At 46.9% G+C, this 20,750-nt stretch overlaps 1 protein-coding gene across 1 annotated transcript in view; it reads left to right on the plus strand.

Moving 5' to 3' along the window:
- Window positions 1-235: 235 nt before the first annotated feature.
- Window positions 236-20,750, plus strand: part of LOC139230377 (allograft inflammatory factor 1-like) — a 40,183-nt gene continuing 19,668 nt past the window's right edge. Inside the window, exons 1-3 of the mRNA XM_070862206.1 lie at window positions 236-284; window positions 5,626-5,687; window positions 16,332-16,398. Of these exons, the coding sequence (XP_070718307.1) occupies window positions 269-284; window positions 5,626-5,687; window positions 16,332-16,398 (145 nt within the window). The 5' untranslated portion in view covers window positions 236-268. The remainder of the gene's footprint in view (window positions 285-5,625; window positions 5,688-16,331; window positions 16,399-20,750) is intronic.

Genomic DNA, 20,750 nt, shown 5'->3' on the forward strand with positions numbered 1-20,750 from the left:
CAAATCTGGATCATTATATTTGTGTCACTGTGGCTTAAAGCACTCCCAGGCTGCGTGATTCACTTCAACCAACGTCCTTGTCAAAATTCAAGAGAGGAACATTGCCTTTTTAAGGCGAGAAAAAAAATTGAAGTGTAAGCAATTATCAGTGACATCACCAGAAGGAAGTTAAACTTTCTCTCTGGACTCAGTGTTTCCTGATTGTTTTAAAAAAAACACAGTTACTGTCCCAAGAGAGATAGAGAAAGCGTGAGAGGAAAAAAGCCTGATGATGGATCCTCAAGGTAGGAAAAATCAATGCTCTCCCTCTGTCCTTTTCAGATGCTGACAGGTCTGTTGTGCATTTTCAGCAGTTTCTGCTTTTACTGCGGATTTCCAGCATTTTCTTGATCAATTGATTCTACCGATATTTATTTGTAATCCTGTCGCTTGCCCTAATCGCGCCTCTGAACAATCCTTTAAGTAAAGGAAAGGCACAGTTACTGCTGCAGGTTGCTAGCTCGAAAGAAAGAAAGAACTTGCATTTATACAGCGTCTTTCACAACCTGAGGACGTCCCAAAGCGCTTCACCGCCAATGACGTACTTTTGGAGTGCAGTCACTGTTGCAATGTAGGAAAACGCAGCAGCCAACTTGCACACAGCAAAGTCCCACAAACAGCAATGTGACAATGATCAGATAATCTATTTTTTAGTGATGTTGGTTGAGGGATAAATATTGGTCCCAGGACACCAGGGAGAACTCCCACCGCATTTGTTTGAACTAGTGCCGTGGGATTTATTACTTCCACCGAAGAGGACAGGCAGGGCCTCGGTTTAACATCTCATCCGAAAGACGTCATCTCCGACAGTGCAGTTCTCCTTCAGGACTGCACTGGGCATGTCAGCCGAGTTTATGCGTTCAAGTCTCTGGACTGGACTTGAACCCACAACTCTCTGACTCAGAGGCGAGCATACTACCCATTGAGCCACGTCTAATCCGACAGGTGCATCCATCTGCTGTTTCTGCCCTCACTACCCTGATCCCCCAGTGTTGCTGAACAACCACTACAGTGAGACTCCCAGTCCAATGAATGGGATTGTTTCGATGATATTAGGTGAATTGTAATCTGGAAATCTGCAAACAAAAAGAAAGACTTGCATTTATATAGCGCCTTTCACGGCCTCAGTACGTCCCAAAGCGCTTTACAGCCAATAGTCACTGCTGGAAGGCAGGAAACATGGCAGCCACTTTGCACACAGCAAGCTCCCGCAAACAGCAATGCCATAAAAAAATCAAGTCATCAAAATAACTACCTCTGCAGCCACCTTTATAATCTGTGCCGTCCCTGTGGTGCATTGGCTGAATACAACAGCGTCAAGAAAATAAAAAAATAACTGCATTTAGTTAGCTCCTTTCACGACCCCAAATGCGCTGTACAGCCAATGAAGTACTTTTGAAGTGTTGTAATTTGCGCACAGCAAGTTCCCACAATCAGCAGTGTGATAATGACCAGATCATCTGTTTCAGTGATGTTGGTTGAGGAATAAATATTGGCACCAGGACACCGGGGAGAACTCCCCTGCTCTTTTTTGAAATAGTGGCATGGAATATTTTACGTCCATCTGAGAGGGCAGACGGGTCCTCGGTTTAACATCACATCCGAATGATGGCACCTCCGACAGTGCAGCACTCCCCTCAGTACTGCGCTGGGAGTGTCAGCCGAGATTTATGTGCTCAAGTCTCTGGAGTGGGACTCCAACCCACAGCCTGCTGACTCAGAGGCGAGAAAGTGCTAGCCATTGAGCTGTGGCTGATACTACATAACTAAACATATCTGTGCTTTTGACTATTGATGATGCCTTGCACAAATGATGCCTACCGCAAGTGAAATAGAAATGTTAACGGTGGAAAATTTACATTAAGTAGACTTCCACTCCGTGTTTAACAGAAGAATCTGCCATGCTGGTTGCGATTGTTTTTGCCACATTGTGTAAACCTTTGAAGGACAGGGCGTTACAGATTTATTTTTATTCAAGCTCCAAAGCTACTGGCAACTTCGCAGAAGGAAATATACTCAAAATTATTGTCGTAGGGAAAACAACTCGAGAGATTTGCAACATTTCCAAAAGATTGCTTCTTTTCCTCATTGCCAACCAGAGAGCTGTGGAGGCTGGGTCATTGAATATATTTAAGGCGGCGATAGACAGATTTTTGAGCGATAAGGGAATAAAGGGTTATGGGGAGTGGGCGGGGAAGTGGAGCTGAGCCCATGATCGGATCAGCCATGATCTTATTGAAAGGCGGAGCAGGCTCGAGGGGCCCAAATGGCCTACTCCTGTTCCTATTTCTTATGTTCTTATGTTCATATTTGTCTGACACGCTGCACAAACCCATGATTTTCTGTCGCTCTCCCATTGTCATTCCGAACCCAAAGTCCAGAACATCAGTGGTTAACAACAACATGTAAGTGCCACCTGCCCGGCGGTGAAGCCACCAACTGCGGGCGGGTTTGGAGAGAGCAGATCCGCCGGCACTGCCTAAATCAAGAGAACATAGAAAGGCTGGGGGAATGGGCGGACATGTGGCAGATGAAGTTTAATGCAAAAAAATGCAAAGTGATATATTTTGGTCGAACGAATGAGGAGAGGAAATATGAACTAAAAAAGGGTACAATTCTAAAGTGGGTGCATGAAAAGAGAGAGACCTGGGGGTATATCTGCACAAATCGTTGAAGGTGGCAGGGCAGGTTGAGAAAGCAGTTAAAAAAGCTTACGGGATCCTGGGCTTCATCAATAGAGGTATAGAGTACAAAAGCAAGGATATTATGATGAACGTAAAAAAAACACTGGTTCGGCCGCAACTGGAGTACTGTGTCCAATTCTTTAGGAAGGATGTGAAGCCCTTCGAGAGGGTGCAGAAAAGATTTATGAGAATGATTCCAGGGATGAGAGACTTCAGTTATGTGAATAGACTGGTGAAGCTGGGGTTGTTCTCCTTAGAGCAGAGAAGATTGTGAGGAGATTTGATAGAGGTGTTCAAAATCATGAGGGGTCTGGGCAGAGTAGATAGAGAGAAACTGTTCCCATTGGCGGAAGGGTCGAGAACCAGAGGACACAGATTTAAGGTGGTTTGGCAGAAGAACCAAAGGCGACATAAGAAAAAACTTTTTTAATGTGGCAAGTGGTTAGGATCTGGAATGCACTACCTGAGAGGATGGGGGAGGCAGACTCAATCACGGCTTTCAAAAGGGAGCTGGAAAAGTACCTGAAAGAAAAAAGATTGCAGGGCTACGGGGAAAGGGCTGGGGGAGTGGGACTAACTGAGACGCTCTTGCAGTGAGCATTCATGGGTTCGACGGGCCGAATGGCCTCCTTCTGTGCTGTGTAGCCATTCTATGATTACTGGGGATGGAAATGCACATTGTGGAATCAGTATCAAGCAGCCCCACTACTGACAGCGTTGAGGGAAGGTCCTCGATGAAGCAGCTGAAGATGGTTGTGTGAAGGCCACTTCCCCTGTGGAAATACTGTGGCGATATCCTGCGGGCAGTGAACACTGACCTCCAACAACCACAACTGTCTCGCTTTGTCTCAGATATAACTCAAACCACTGGACTGCTTTGACCCCCATTTAAACTTCCGGGTTTTTTTTCGAAGAGCTTCTTGATACCATGGCTGCCTCGATGTTGAGGACAGTTACTCTGGCTTCTCCCCTGGCATTCAGCTCTTGCCTCTATGTCTGGGCTGATAAGAGTGATGAGGTACAGAGCATGGAGGAGTACTGATCCATCAGTTGTGGGCGAGGAATTAGTGAAATAGTTTGGTTTTTACAACAATCTCAAAGCTGTTCCGGTTGTTTTTCTGGGATACTATTCAAATACCATAACCTGTATAGCTTAGAGTCAAAGTAAAACAGTCCCTGCAGTGCCCACTAAACACACCCAGGGCATGTACAACATGGATTGCACACAAAGTAAAGCACTTCCTTCATTGTCGCATAAAACACTCCCAGCATGACCTTTCCTTGTCCTGAAGGCGTGAGACTTCATGGGGTCTGGAGCTGAATGTTGAGATTCCCAGGCCATTCCTACCTGAATGTATAGCCCGCTCTGGTGTGTCGATCCTCCTGGTGTGTTCAGGATGTCTCCAGGGATGGTGCTGTCGATCTATATTATACTATGAGTAGGCCTATGCCAGACTGTTGACCAGTCTGTGGGACATCTCTCCCAGTCCCCAGATGTTAGTGAGGAGAACTGTATATGGTTATCTTGGTAGTGGTTGTCTACGTCTTGTCCTGATATGATGCCTAGGTGCATCTGATTTTCCCTTATTTTTGAACTTTGTGTTTACAACCGAGTGGCTTCTAGGCCTCTTCAGAGAGCATTTACTTTCAACCACGTAGGGTGAGGCTGGAGTTGCACATAGGCCACATCAGATAACTTTGGCAATCCAGCTTCCCTGAAGCACATTAGTGAAATAGTTTGGTTTTTACAACAATCTCAAAGCTGTTCCGGTTGTTTTTCTGGGATACTATTCAAATACCATAACCTGTACAGCTTAGAGTCAAAGTAAAACAGTCCCTGCAGTGCCCACTAAACACACCCAGGTCATGTACAACATGGATTGCACACAAAGTAAAGCACTTCCTTCATTGTCGCATAAAACACTCCCAGAGCATGTAAAGCCCAGGTTAGATACAGAGTAAAGCTTCCTCTACGATCTCCGCATCAAACACTCCCAGGGCAGGTACAGCACGGGTTAGATACAGAGTAAAGCTTCCTCTACGATCTCTGCATCAAACACTCCCAGGGTAGGTACAACATGGGTTAGATACAGAGTAAAGCTTCCTCTACATTCTCCGCATCAAACATTCCCAGGGTAGGTACAGCACGGGTTAGATACAGAGTAAAGCTTCCTCTACGATCTCTGCATCAAACACTCCCAGGGCAGGTACAGCATGGGTTAGATACAGTGTAAAGCTCCCTCTACACTGTCCCATCAAACACTCCCAGGGTAGGTACAGCACGGGTTAGATACAGAGTAAAGCTTCCTCTACACTGTTCCATCAAACACTCCCAGGGCAGGTACAGCATGGGTTAGATACAGAGTAAAGCTTCCTCTACATTCTCTGCATCAAACACTCCCAGGGTAGGTACAACATGGGTTCGATACAAATAAAGCTCCCTCTACATTCTCCGCATCAAACACTCCCAGGGTAGGTAAAGCATGGGTTAGATACAGAGTAAAGCTCCCTCTTCTTCTTCTTCTCGGAGTCGACACTAAAAATGTGTTCTCAGGTGACTGAAGAGTCCAATGCGGGACCTACAGTCTCTGTCATAGGTAGGGCAGACAGTGGTTGCAGCAACGGGGGTGGGGTGCATGGGTTGCCGCCCACTCCTTCTGCTGTCTCTGCTTGGCTTCAGCTTGCTCCCGGCGATGTGACTCGAGGTGTTCGGCACCTTCCCGGATGCTTCTCCTCCACTTTGAACGGTCTTCAGCCAGAGATTCCCAGGTGCCGGTGGGGATGTTGCACTTTTTCAAGAAGGCTTTGATACAGCATGGGTTAGATACAGAATAAAGATGCCTCTGCAGGGTCTTGTTGAAGTTCCTTCTTAATATTAGCTTCCGTTTTGTGAATGTTTCAGGTGGTAAAGCCTACGGAATCCTTAAAGCGCAACAGGATGACCGCCTAGAATCAATCAATAAGGTACAGAGAAAGGGAAATATATTCAGAAACACTGGAGCGCGAGATAAATATTTATTCTGTGTATTTTTGTGATCATCGAGGTAAGGGTTGTTAATATTGGTAAGTGAAAGTACTCCCATTTTAGGCACCGAGAATCAGCATGACCTAGTCACAGATACAGCACGGGTAAGATATAGAGTTAAACTTCCTTATGAGGAAAGGTTGAGTAGGTTGGGCCTCTACTCATTGGAATTCAGAAGAATGAGAGGTGATCTTATCGAAACGTATAAGATTATGAGGGGGCTTGACAAGATGGATGCAGCGAGGATGTTTCCACTAAAAGGAGAGCCCAGAACTAGGGGGCATAATCTTAGAATAAGGGACCGCCCATTTAAAACTGAGATGAGGAGAAATTTCTTCTCTCAGAGGGTTGTGGATCTGTGGAATTCACTGCCTCAGAGAGCTGTGGAAGCTGAGACATGGAATAAATTTAAGACAGAAATAGACAGTTTCTTAAACAATAAGGGAATAAGGGTTATGGAGAGCGGGCAGGGAAGTGGGCCTGAGTCCATGATCGGTTCAGCCATGATCGTATTAAATGGCGGAGCAGGCTCGAGGGGCCGTATGGCCTACTCCTGCTCCTATTTCTTATGTTCTTATGTTCTACACTGTCCCATCAAACACTCCCAGGGCAGGTACAGCGCAGGTTAGATGCAGAGTAAAGCTCTTTCTGCACTATCCCATCAAACACTCCCAGGTCAAATACAGCACAGGTTAGATACAGAGTAAAGCCCCCTCTACACTGCCCCATCAAACACTCCCAGGGCAGGTACAGCACGGGTTAGATACAGAGTAAAGCTCCCTCTACAGTGTCCCATCAAACACTCCCAGGGCAGGTACAGCACGGGTTAGATACAGAGTAAAGCTCCCTCTACACTGCCCCATCAAACACTCCCAGGGCAGGTACAGCACAGGTTAGATACAGAGTAAAGCTCCCTCTACAGTGTCCCATCAAACATTCCCAGTTTAAATACAGCACAGGGTAGATACAGAGTAAAGCTTCCTCTACGCTGTCCCATCAAACACTCCCAGGGCAGGTACAGCACAGGTTAGATACAGAGTAAAGCTTCCTCTACACTGTCCCATCAATCACTCCCAGGACAGGTACAGCACATGTTAGATTCAGAGTAAAGAGCAAATGAGGGAATGTCATCCTCTGATGCCTTTCTTGGATTTGCACGTGCCTTTCTATGTCTGGGCAGGCCTATACTGGGGGCCTATTTGTGGGAAGTGCTAGAATGTAGCACCCTACAAAGCAAGTTGTGAGGAGGACAGAAATATCTGCAAAGACATATAGACAGGCTAAGTGAGTGGGAAAACATTTGGCAGATGGAGTATAATGTGGGTAAGTGTGAGGTTATCCACTTTGGCAGAAAAAAATGAAAGCAAATTATTATTTAAATGGAGAAAAATTACAAAATGCTGCATTACAGAGGAACCTGGGATCCTTGTACATGAAACACAAAAAGTTAGTATACAGGTACAGCAACTAATCGGGAAGGCAAATGGAATGTTAACCTTTATTGCAAGGGGGATAGAGTATAAAAGCAGAGAAATCCTGCAACAACTGTACAGTGTATTGGTGAGGCCACACCTAGAATACTGCGTACAGTTTTGGTCTTCTTATTTAAGGAGGGATGGAGGCAGTTCAGAAAAGCTTCAAGAGGTTGATTCCAGGGATGAAGGGGTTGACTTATGAAGAAAGGTTGAGCAGGTTGGGCCTGTACTCACTGGAGTTTAAAAGAATGAGAGGTGACTTTATTGAAACATATAAGATAATGAGGGGGCTCAACAAGGTAGATGCAGAGAGAATGTTTCCACTTATGGGGAATCTAGAACTAGGGGACATAGTCTCAGAATAAGGGGCCACCCATTTAAAACTGAGATAAGGAGGAATTTCTTCTCTGAGGGTTGTAAATCTGTGGAATTCCAAGCCTCAGAGAGCTGTGGAGACTGGATCATTGAATATATTTAAGGCAGAGATAGACAGATTTTTGAGCAATACGGGAGTAAAGGGTTATAGGGAGCGGGCAGGGAAGTGGAGCTGTGTCCAAGATCAGATCAGCCATGATCTTATTGAATGGCGGAGCAGGCTCGAGAGGCCAAATGGCCCACACCTGCTTCTATTTCTTATGTTGTTATTTGTGGGCAGGCCTATAATGTGTGTGCCCCCATATGGCCCAGAAGATTAAGGCAGGTGTGAAAATGGCTTGGACCCATGGTTATTGGGCAGCAGCTATATTTCCCGGCATTCCCCATCGCCCCCCACCCCCCGACCCCTGCACTCCCCCCCCCCCGCCACAACCCATACCCAGCATCTAGCGTCACTGCGTCGTGAACCCAGAGGGAAAGCAACCTCTCATTGCTGAGGCGCGCACATCTAAAATGGTGACTTGTGCAAAGTACCAGAGAGAGAAACAGACTCCAACATGGTGCCCTGCCTTCAGAGGAGAAGGAGGAAACTGGGAAAAGAAAATGGCGCTGAAATCCCAGCCTCCCCGGGTCCATACTGAGTGTCCACGGACCCGGGAAAGCATCGCAAAAGCCGGTTTTCAGTGCACCATGCGCAAACGCCGAAAACAAGCTTTCCCAATCTGTCATGACAGATCATCCGTATATCGGGAGCGAGAACATTTGCAAGGGCAAGATTGCGGTACTTACCCATATCTTGCACAGCAAATGTCCTCAAAATTCTTGCGCCTGATAAAAGCAGGCGTATAGCCTACTTTTGCAGGCGTAAGAGCTTAAAAACATACAAAAATATAATTACATTAAATTTAAAAAACACTTATTCGTTTTAAAAACTCTGCCCACCATGTTACATTTATTTTTAACTATAATTAAAAAAAACTTTTTGAAAACTCGAAAAAATGTTTTTTCTCTAAATTAACTTTAATTTAAATTAATTTCAATTGAGTGAGGTGTGTTTTTTATTTTTTATTATATGTGTTTTATGCGTTTGTTTTTTTTCCCTCATTAATAGCAATGAGAACTCGTAGTTACGGAGTTCTCATTGCTATGAACGAGAAAGCTGTGAAATACTGTACCTGATTGGTTGAGCAGTCACACATGGCTGCATTTTCTGCGTGGGAACCTGGAGGACAGGAGCGCGCTTCGCAGCGCGGGAAGAGAAGGCCTCCCCACCGGAATCCCACCCTCCTCCCTGACCGCCAGGTAGATTCGGAGAAAAGTTTCAGGTCGGAGGCAGGTGCCCGCGGGAAGCCTCCGACCGCAATTTCAGCCCCATTATTTGTTTTTAATTGTGACACGTTCAACACCCATTTGGAGAGAGTGTAACTGCGTGTGAGTCAGATGGTCATTGGGCTCAAGCCCGATTCCAGAGACTTGAGCACAACATTTCAGGCCAGCACTCCCAGTGAGGTGCTATGGGGCCTCTCCATTGTCCCTCAGGTGAGCAGTAATACTAAATCTGTCCTCTCAGGTGGACTCGAAAGTTCAGAGCAGGGGATTTCTCCCAGTGTGTCCTGGACAACATTTATCTCTTAAACTGCTTCACCAAACAAAATAAGAAAACAGATTAACCGGTCATGTACATCTCAGTGATGTGTGTGGGCTCTCGCTATGCACAATACAACTTCCACATTTGCCTACAAAGCCAAACAATGACTGCAAAGCACTTTGGAAGTTCAGAGGATGTGAAAGGCAGCACAATAATACAAAGGTCAGCAGTGATTGAATGGGAGGAACATGCAACAAGGAGTCAGTTGCCAAGATAATGTTTTGTTCCAGATGTCAGCTTTAATATAATGTTACAATGAATATTATGAACTATTAAATTGAGGAAGTCCCCCAGTGACTCAATCAGTATAAATAAACTCTTTCAACCTCTCACCCACCTCTCCCCCATTCACAGTCAGACGCCGGGGCAGCCTGTTCCCAGTGGAGGGGATTAACCCTCTCACGAACCTCTCCCCCATTCACAGTCAGACGCTGGGGCAGCCTGTTCCCAGTGGAGGGGATTAACCCTCTCACGAACCTCTCCCCCATTCACAGTCAGACACTGGGCAGCCTGTTCCCAGCGGAGGGGATTAACCCTCTCACGAATCTCTCCCCCATTCACAGTCAGACACTGGGCAGCCTGTTCCCAGCGGAGGGGATTAACCCTCTCACGAATCTCTCCCCCATTCACAGTCAGACCCCGGGCAGCCTGTTCCCAGCGGAGGGGATTAACCCTCTCACGAACCTCTCCCCCATTCACAGTCAGACGCCGGGGCAGCCTGTTCCCAGCGGAGGGGATTAACCCTCTCACGAATCTCTCCCCCATTCACAGTCAAACACTGGGCAGCCTGTTCCCAGCGGAAGGGATTAACCCTCTCACGAACCTCTCCCCCATTCACAGTCAGACACTGGGCAGCCTGTTCCCAGCGGAGGGGATTAACCCTCTCACGAATCTCTCCCCCATTCACAGTCAGACACTGGGCAGCCTGTTCCCAGCGGAAGGGATTAACCCTCTCATGAACCTCTCCCCCATTCACAGTCAGACCCCGGGCAGCCTGTTGCCAGTGGAGGGGATTAACCCTCTCACCCACCTCTCCCCATTCATGGTCAGACACTGGGCAGCCTGTTCCCAGCGGAGGGGATTAACCCTCTCACGAATCTCTCCCCCATTCACAGTCAGACACTGGGCAGCCTGTTCTCAGCGGAAGGGATTAACCCTCTCATGAACCTCTCCCCCATTCACAGTCAGACCCCGGGCAGCCTGTTGCCAGTGGAGGGGATTAACCCTCTCACCCACCTCTCCCCATTCATGGTCAGACACTGGGCAGCCTGTTCCCAGCGGAGGGGATTAACCCTCTCACCCACCTCTCCCCCATTCACAGTCAGACACCGGGCAGCCTGTTCCCAGCAGAGGGGATTAACCCTCTCACCCACCTCTCCCCCATTCACAGTCAGACACTGGGCAGCCTGTTCCCAACGGAGGGGATTAACCCTCTCACCCACCTCTCCCCATTTGGAGTTACGGGTGATCTAGACATTTTGGTAGTTCTGAGCTGCAGGATGTACAAAATCGTCCACCTTAACCGTGACATCTTTCAGTTGCAGTGTCTGAAATGCTCAGAATCTGTAGAACTGTGGTGTTGACTGGCTTACTGCCACAGATCAGCAGCTAAGACCAGGCAGGAAGCATGTTCCCTAAGCTGCCCCGGAGCTGGGGCTGGCTGGGTAGTAGAGCGGGGACGAGAAGCTTTCCTAATGTTTCACAAGGGTGAGATGAACATTATTTATGCTTAAACAAATCAGACATTTTCTACACTATATCAATGCAACTTAGTTGCAGGAAGAATGTTCCCAATGTTGGGGAAGTCCAGAACCAGGGGTCACAGTCTAAGGATAAGGGGTAAGCCATTTAGGACCGAGATGAGGAGAAACTTCTTCACCCAGAGAGTGGTGAACCTGTGGAATTCTCTACCACAGAAAGTTGTTGAGGCCAATTCACCAAATATATTCAAAAAGGAGTTAGATGTAGTCCTTACTACCCAGGGGATCAAGGGGTATGGTGAGAAAGCAGGAATGGGGTACTGAAGTTTCATGTTCAGCCATGAACTCATTGAATGGCGGTGCAGGCTCGAAGGGCCGAATGGCCTACTCCTGCACCTATTTTCTATGTTTCTATGTTTCTATGTTAGTTCTTTCTTTGCCTCTCAATCTCTTTCCCTCTCCTTTCTCTCTCTCTCTGTCTTTATTTCTTTCGATCTACTCCCACAAACAGCAGATAATCTGTTTTAGTGATGTTGGTTGAAGGATAATTTTTGGACAGGACACCAGGGAAAACTCCCCAGCTCTTCTACAAAATTGTTCTCCTCAGGAAGGCAAAAAGGGGATTTAATAGAGTTGTTTAAAATCACGATGGGTTTAAATAGAGAAACTGTTTCCAGTGATTGCAGGGCAGGTTAAGAAAGCAATTAATAAAGCTTACAGGATCCTGGGCATCATGAATAGAGGTTTAGAGCACAAAAACATGGAAATTAATCTGAACCTGTATAAAACACTGGTTCGACTTCAACTGGAGTATTGTGTCAAATTCTGGGCACTGCACTTTAGGAAGGATGTGAAGGTCTTAGAGAGGGCGGAGAAAAGATTTACCAGAATGTTTTTACGGATGAGGGACTTCAGTTACATGGATAGACTGGAGAAACTGAGGTGGTTCTCCTTGGAGCAGAGAGAATCGAGAGGAGATTTGATGGAGGTGTTCAAAATCATGGGGATCTGGACAGAGGAGATAGCGAGAAACTGTTCCCATTGGCAGAAAGGTCGAGAACCAGAGGACACAGATTTAAGGTGATTGGCAAAAGATCCAAAGTTGAAGAAAAACTTTTTCCCGCAGCGAGTGGTTAGGATCTGGAATGCACTGCCCAAAAGTGTGGTGGAGGCAGACTCAATCACGGCTTTCAAAAGGGAGTTGGATAAGTATCTGAAGAAAAAATGTGCAGGGCCATGGGGAAAAGAGCGGGGGAGGGGGAACTAGCTGATGTGCTCTTGCAGAGAGCCGGCACGGGCTCGACAGGCCGAATGGCCTTCTCCCGTGCTGTGACCTTTCTATGAAGGGTCGAACACCAGAGGGCGCAGGTTTAAGGTGATTGGTGAAACAACCAAAGGTGACATGAGGGAAAATGTTTTTGCACATCGAGTGGTTCGGATTTGGAATGCACTGCCTGATGGGGCGGTGGAGGCAGATTCAATAGTAGCCTTCAAAAGGGAATTGGATAAGTACGTGAAGGAGAAGAAACTGCAGGGATATGGGGAACGAGCAGGGGAATGGGACTAACTGGATTGCTCTTTGAAAGAGCCGGCGCAGACTCGATGGGCCGAATGGCCTCCTTCTATGCTGTACTAGTCTATGGTTCTAAAATAGTGGGTGGGGGATCTTTTAAATCCATCTCGGAGGGCAAAGGGGGCCGCTGTTTAAACATCCCATACGAGCGACAGAGGCTCAGACAGTACAGCGCTCCCTCAACCGCAGTGGGAGTGTTGGCCTAGATTATATGCCCCACATTCTCTGGAGTAGGACTTGACCGCACAACCTTCTGACCTAGAGGCGAGAATGCTACTCCCGCTGAGCCACGGGTGAGTTGCTGCAAATACAGTACCAGACTCCGACCACACGGACTTGACCTCTCCTGTCGAGGTCATGCGCTCTCTTGCCTGGTTGCCAGGCCCATGTCTCAGGCAGCCGCGGTCTCTGCTGCCGCACTGACCAAGCACTTCAATTTCCTGTGTGGTCACTGCGCGGGTGCGTAGTGGATCTGACAAGCCCTTGTGCTTGCTGCTAAATGTAGGGAGAGTGGCGGTCGGCTGCATGGAGGAGGAAGGAATTAAAGCTTTAAAAACGGAGCAGAATGTCACAGCTTATAATAGAGAGAGAGAGAGAGAGAGTAAATGTTTGTGTTACTGACTGACAGATGTAGACCTTTTTGGATGGGGAAAACCCCTAAGTGCAGAGGAGGGGCAACATCAAGGCTGAACAAGGTAGCACAACAACAATTGACATTTATATAGCGCCTTAAGCACAGCCCCACTACCCCCCCCCCCCCCCGCCCCCCCGCCGAGATATCTGCACTCCTCTAATTCTGCCCTCTTGAGCTTCCCTGACTATAATCGCCCAACCATTGGTGGTCGTGCCTTCAGCTGCCTGGGCCCCAAGCTCTGGAACTCCCTACCTAAGCCTCTCCGCCTCTCTACCTCTCTTTCCTCCTTCAAGGTGCTCCTTCAAACCTCCCTCTTTGACCAAGCATTTGGTCACCTGCGCTAATATCTTCTTATCTGGCTCGGTGCCAAATTTTTTTGTCCCATAATACTCCTGTGAAGCGCCTTGGGACGGTTTACTATGTTAAAGGCGCTATATAAATACAAGTTGCTGTTGCTGTAAAAACAACATCCCAGGACGCTTCACAGGAGCGCTTATCAAACAAAGTTTGACGCCGACATCCAATTAAGAGATATTAGTCCAGGTGACCCAAAAGCTTAGTCAAAGAGGTAAGTTTTAAGAAACGTCTGAACGGAGGCGAGAGAGGCGGAGGGAATTCCCGGGCTCGGAACCTAGGCAGCTGAAGGCATGGCCACCAATGGTGGGGCGATGGAAAGCAGGGTGTACTCAAGAGGGCAGAATTGGAGGAGTGCAGAGATATCGCAACAACAACAACAACAACTTGTATTTAGATAGCATCTTTAACAAGGCGTTTGACAGGAGTATTATGAGTCATGAAATTTGACACCAAGCAGCCTAAGGAGAAATTAGGGCAGGTGGCCGAAAGCTTGGCCAAAGAGTTAGCTTTTAAGGAGCGTTTTGAAGGAGGAAAGAGAGGTGGAGAGGTGGAGAGGCTTAGACAGGGAGTTCCAGAGTTTGGGGCCTACACAAACAGAAGGTGTTATGTTCTGAGTAACTCCACAAGACTGTGTTGTAAGCTCAAACCATTGTGACCTTGGTCTCTTAATGTAACTCCAAAGTGAGGAAGCAGCATGGTGGATTGCCTTTCATACCTGCTTGCCCAGGGTACACAGGTGACCCTTAGGTCTCCCACAGGTGTGCCCCCGGTGGCAAGTTTTACACATTGGTGAGGTTTGCATACATAACGGAAGGCCGCCACCAATGGTTGAGCAATTATAATCAGGGGTGCTCAAAGGGGCAGAATTAGAAGAGCGCAGACATCTCGGGGTGGGGGGGTGGGGTTCTGTGGCTGGAGGAGATTACAGAGACAGGGAGGGGCGAGGCCATGGAGGGATTTGAAAACAAGGATGAGAATTTCCAAATCCAGGTGTTGCTTAACCGGGAGCCAATGTAGGTCAGCGAGCACAGGAGTGATGGGTGAGTGGGCCTTGGTGTGGGTGGGGTATGACACGGGCAGCCGAGGTGTGTAGGACTGAAAAAGGTTCCACAGATACGGAGGGGTGCGAGGCCATGGATGTGAGACAAATCAAGGAGCTGTGGTTAGATGAGGTGAGACCTTTGGTTTCAAGAGCCTGGAGATTGTCGAAAGAAATTATGTCTGAGGGAAGTGACGAGCTGCACAGTTTGGAAATGATGGGAAAGAATGGGTTCGAGAAGGAAACGGTGCAACGAGTCACGGGAGTTTAAATCTGTCGTAGGTGGTAACTCAAAACTAGCGATGTTGCATTGACCGCCCATCAAATTTTGTCTGATAATCTCATCTGTGAAAGGCCTCGGGACATTTGTTTTATTCATTCATGGGATGTGGGGGTTGCTGGCAAGGCCAGCGTTTACTGCCCATCCCTAATTGCCCTTGAGAAGGTGGTGGTAAGCCGCCTTCTTGAACCGCTGCAGTCCGTGTGGTGAAGGTGCTCCCACAGTGCTGTTAGGGAGGGAGTTCCAGGATTGTGACCCAGCGACGATGAAGGAACGGCCGATATAGTCCCAAGTCAGGATGGTGTGTGACCTAGAGGACAACTTGCAAGTGGTGGTGTTCCTCTGTGCCCGCTGCCTTTGTCCTTCTAGGTGGTAGAGGTGGCGGGTTTGGAAGATGCTGCCAAAGAAGCCTTGGCGAGTTGCTGCAGTGCATCTTGTCGATGGTACACACTGCAGCCACGGTGCGCCAGGAGTGGAGGGAGTGAATGTTGAAGGTAGTGGATCAAGTGGGCTGCTTTGTCCTGGGTGGTGTCGAGCTTCTTGAGTGTTGTTGGAGAGTATTCCATCACACTCCTGGCCTGTGCTTTGGCAGATGGTGGTTTTACTGCATTACTACATTAAAGGCGCTAGATAAATGAAAGTTGTTGTTGGTCAGAATGTTTGTCTGAAATGCAACATCCTATTTCCCATGACTGGCAGCCTTGACCTTTAAGGGGTGGGGAAAGGTCATCTAATAACTTAAGTAAAGCTAGAGGCAGAGAGGTTGTTTCCACTGGTCGGGGAGACTAGAACTAGGGGGCACAGCCTCAAAATACGGGGGAGCCAATTTAAAACCGAGTTGAGAAGGAATTTCTTCTCCCAGAGGGTTGTGAATCTGTGGAATTCTCTGCCCAAGGGAGCAGCTCATTGAATGTATTCAAATCACAGATAGATAGATTTTCAACCAATAAGGGAATTAAGGGTTACGGGGAGCGGGCGGGTAAGTGGAGCTGAGTCCACGGAGATCAGCTATGATCTTGTTGAATGGCGGAGAAGGCTCGAGGGGCTAGATGGCCTACTCCTGTTCCTAATTCTTATGTTCTTATATTCTTATAGTACAGGTTGAACCTCCTTTATCCGGGACTCCCTGATCTGGCACCATCCCTCATCTGGGACCATTCCCGGCCCTCCAACATGAACAAATTGAACAAATTGAAGTCCTTCCTCGCTGCCGACTCCTGCAATCGCTGGCCTGACCCCACGATCCACCTCCCCGACCCTCGCCCCCCAACCCCCCACCACCCCGCCATGATCTCTCTGCCGCACTCCCAGCCCCAAGCCAGCCAGCCCCAATATCCCCTTGCTTAGTACCTATACCATTCAATTTAACATGACCTCCCCTTGTCTGGCACAGGCCAGGTCCCGATGGTGCCAGATAAGAACGGTTCGACCTGTACAACAATCCTATGCTTTCCTCACGAACTCTGATTCCTATGATGACTGAGGTATTTTTCCTTTTGTAGGACTTCCTGGAGAACCCAAAGTACAGCACTGATAGACAACTGGAAGATAAGCTCAGAGTTTTCAAACGTAACTCTTCTGCTCATTGATGTGCACCGCCTGCTGCAGACTAATGTTATGAGTTTTTAACCTGGGGGCTTGGCGGACGATGTTGATGGATTTTAACCTGTGTGGGATGGAGGAGGGGAGGGCGGGAGGGTGGGTGGGTGTGGGGGACCCATTCGGTTGCATACCAACAGGTGCAGGGAAAGAATGACCACCACCCTCACATATAGTTACAAAGGTACGTGGTTGCAAGGTGACCAGGACTGGGAGCTAAATATTCAGGGGTATTTTTACAATTCAGAAGGACAGATCAAAAGGAAAAGGTGGTGGTGTAGCCCTGTTAATAAAGGATGAGATCAGTGGGTTAGTGAGAAATGGCTCAGAGGATCAAGAAGTTGAATCAGTTTGGGTGGAGATAAGGAATAATAAAGGGAAAAAGTTGCTGGTGGGCGTGGTCTGTAGGCCCCCAAACAGTAGCTACACAGTTGGACGGAGTATAAATCAAGAAATAATGGAGGCTTGTAAAAAAGGAACGGCAATAATCATGGGAGATTTTAACCTTCACATTGATTTTACAAAGCAAATTGGCCAGGGTAGCCTTGAGGAGGAGTTCATAGACTGTATCTGGGATAGTTTCCTTGAACAGTATGTTACGGAACCAACCAGGGAGCAGGCTTTCTTAGATCTAGTAATGAGTAATGAGGCAGGATTAATAAATGATCTTGTAGTAAAGGATCCTTTAGGAATGAGTGACCATATAATGGTTGAATTTCAAATTCAGTTGGAGGGAGAGAAAGTTGGTTCTCAAACCAGTGTCCTAAGCTTAAATAAAGGAGACTACAAAGGTATGAAGGCAGAGTTGGCTAAAGTAGACTGGGAAAATAGACTAAAGTATAGGACGGTTGATGAGCAGTGGCAGACATTTAAGGAGATATTTCATAACTCGCAACAAAAATATATCCCAATGAGAAGGAAAAACTGTAAGAGAAGGGATAACCATCCTTGGCTAACTAAGGACATAAGGGCGGTATCAAATTGAAAACAAAGGCATACAATGTGGCCAAGACTAGTGGGAGGCCAGAGGATTGGGAAATATTTAAAAGCCAGCAGAGAACGACAAAAAATATGATTAAAAGAGGGAAGATAGATTATGAAAGTAAACTAGTACGAAATATAAAAATAGAGAGTAAGAGTTTCTACAGGTACATATAAAGGAAAAGAGTGGCTAAAGTAAATGTTGGTCCCCTGGAGGATGAGACTGGGGAATTAATAATGGAGAAGAGGGAAATGGCAGAGACGTTGAACAAACATTTTGTATCGGTCTTCACAGTAGAAGACACTAAAAACATCCCAAAAGTGGATAATCAAGGAACTATAGGGAGGGAGAAACTTAATACTATCACTATCACTAAAGAAGTAGTACTAGGTAAATGAATGGGACTAAAGGCGGACTAGTCCCCTGGACCTGATGGCTTACATCCTAGCGTCTTAAGAGAAGTGGCAGCAGAGATAGTGGATGCATTGGTTGTAATCTACCAAAATTCCCTGCATTCTGGGGTAATCCCAGCAGATTTGAAAACCGCAAATTTAAAAAAGGAGGCAGACAAAAAGCAGGAAACTATAGACCAGTTAGCCTAACACCTGTCATTGGAAAAATGCTGGAGTCCATTATTAAAGAAGCAGTAGCGGGACATTTGGAAAAGCATGATACAATCAAGCAGAGTCAGCATGGTTTTATGAAAGGGAAATCATGTTTGACAAATTTGCTGGAGTTCTTTGAGGATGTAACGAGCAGGGTGGATTAGTGGGGGAATCAGTAGATGTGGTGTATTTGGATTTCCAAAAGGCATTCGATAAGGTGCCACATAAGAGGTTACTGCACAAGATAAAAGCTCACGGGGTTGGGATAATATATTAGCATGGATAGAGGATTGGCTAATTAACAGAAAATGGAGAGTTGGGATAAATGGGTCATTTTCTGGTTGGCAAACACTGACTAGTGAGGTGCCGCAGGGATTGGTGCTGGGTCCTCAACTATTTACAATCTATATTAATGACTTGGATGAAGGGACCGAGTGTAATGTAGCCAAGTTTGCTGATGATACAAGGATGAGTGGGAAAGCAAATTGTGCGGAGGACACAAAAAATCTGCAAAGGGATATAGACAGGCGAAGTGAGTGGGCAAAAATTTGGCAGATGGAACATAATGTGGGAAAATATGAGGTTATCCACTTTGGCAGAAATATTAGAAAAGCAAATTATAATTTAAATGGAGAAAAATTGCAAAGTGCTGCAGAAAGAGACACCTGGGGGTCCTTGTGCATGAAACACAAAAAGCTAGTATGCAGTTGTAGCAAGTAATCAGGAAGGCTAATGGATTGTTGGCCTTTATTGCAAGGGGGATAGAGTATAAAAGCGGAGAAGTCCTGCTACAACTGTACAGTGTATTGGTGAGGCCACACATGGAGTACTGTGCACAGTCTTGGTCTCCGTATTTAAGGAAGGATATACTTGCATTGGTTGCTGTTCAGACAAGGTTCACTAAGTTGATTCCGGAGATGAGGGGGTTGGCTTATGAGGATAGATTGAGTAGGTTGGGCCTATACACATTGGAGTTCAGAAGAATGCGAGGTGATCTTATTGAAACTTATAAGATAATGAGGGGGCTCGACAAGGTGGATGCAGAGAGGATATTTCCACACATAGGGGAAACTAAAATGAGGGGACATAGACTTAGAATAAGGGGACGCACATTTAAAATTTAGATGAGGAGAAATTTCTTCTCTCAGTGGGTTGTAAATCTATGGATTTCTCTGCCCCAGAGAGCTGTGGAGGCTGGGTCATTGAATATGTTTAAGGCGGAGATAGACAGATTGTTGAGCGATAAGGGAGTAAAGGGTTATGGGGAGCAGGCAGGGAAGTGGAGCTGAGTCCATGATCAGATTATCCATGATCTTATTGAATGGCGGAGCAGGCTCGAGGGGCCAAATGGCCTACTCCTGCTCCTATTTCTTATGTTCCTATGTTCTTATAGTTGTAATTTCCCTCATAACAGGTCTGAGAGGGTCATCCATACTTCTGCTGCCATGCCCTAACTCGCGCCAATTCCCATTCACCCTCGCTCTGCTCGCTGACCTATATTGACTCCCGGTCCGACAATGCCTCAATTTTAAAGTTCTCCTCCTTGTTTTCAAATCCCTTCAGTGTTCTCTCCCCTCCCTATCTCTGTAACCTCCTCCAGCCCCACAACCCTCTGTGCTTTCTGTGCTCCTCCAATTCTGGCCTCTGGCGCCTCCCCGATTATAATCGCTCCACCATTGGTGGTCGTGCCTTCAGTTGCCTGGGCCCCAAGCTCTGGAATTCCCTCCTTAAACCTCCCTGCCTCTCTACCTCTCTCATAGAATGTTACAGCACAGAAGGAGGCCATTCAGCCCATCGAGCCCATGCCGGCTCTCTGCAAGAGCACCTCAGCTAGTCCCACTCCCCGCCCTTTTCTTATAGCCCTCAGTTTCTTTTCTTTCAGCTACTTCTGCAATTCCGATTTGAAAGCCATGATTCAATCCGCCTACATCACCCTTTCAGGCAGTGCATTCCCGATCCTAACCACTTTCTGCGTAAAAAAGATTTTCCTCATGTCGCCTTTGGTTCTTCTGCCAATCACCTTGAATCTGTATCCTCTGGTTCTCGACCCTTCCACCAATGGGAACAGTTTCTCTCTATCTACTCTATCTAGATCCCTCATGATTTTGAACACCTCTATCAAATCTCCTCACAACCTTCTCTGCTCTAAGGAGAACAGCCACAGCTTCTCCAGTCTATCCACACAACTGAAGTCCCACATCCCTATTTGCTCATCACGGTTGTAGTAATTGTCTCCTCCTTTAAGACGCTCCTTAAAACCTACCTCTTTGACCAAGCTTTTGGAGTTCAGGTCCGATGATCATTATACGCCCATCTCGATTTTACACTCTATTGAAGTCAATGGAAAGCAGAGGAGAAGCTTGATGAGTACATAAGGGAGAAAGTAATATAAGAACATAAGAAATAGGAGCAGGAGTCGGCCATACGACACTTCAAGCCTGCTCCGCCGTTCAATGAGATCATGGCTGATCTGATTATGGCCTCAACTCCACTTTCCATAACCCTTGACTCCCCTATAGTTCAAGAATTTCTCTATCACAGCCTTGAATATATTCAATGACCCAGCCTCCACAGCTCTCTGGGGTAGAGAATTCCAAAGATTCACGAACCTCTGAGAGAAGAAATTCCTCCTCATAGCCGTCTTAAATGGCGATCCCTTATTCTGAAACTATGCCCCCAACTCTAGACTCCCCCACAAGGGGAAACATCCTCGCAGCATCTACACTGTCAAGCCC

Source organism: Pristiophorus japonicus, chromosome 19 (assembly GCF_044704955.1).
Source record: "Pristiophorus japonicus isolate sPriJap1 chromosome 19, sPriJap1.hap1, whole genome shotgun sequence".
Classification (NCBI taxonomy): Eukaryota; Metazoa; Chordata; class Chondrichthyes; family Pristiophoridae; genus Pristiophorus; species Pristiophorus japonicus.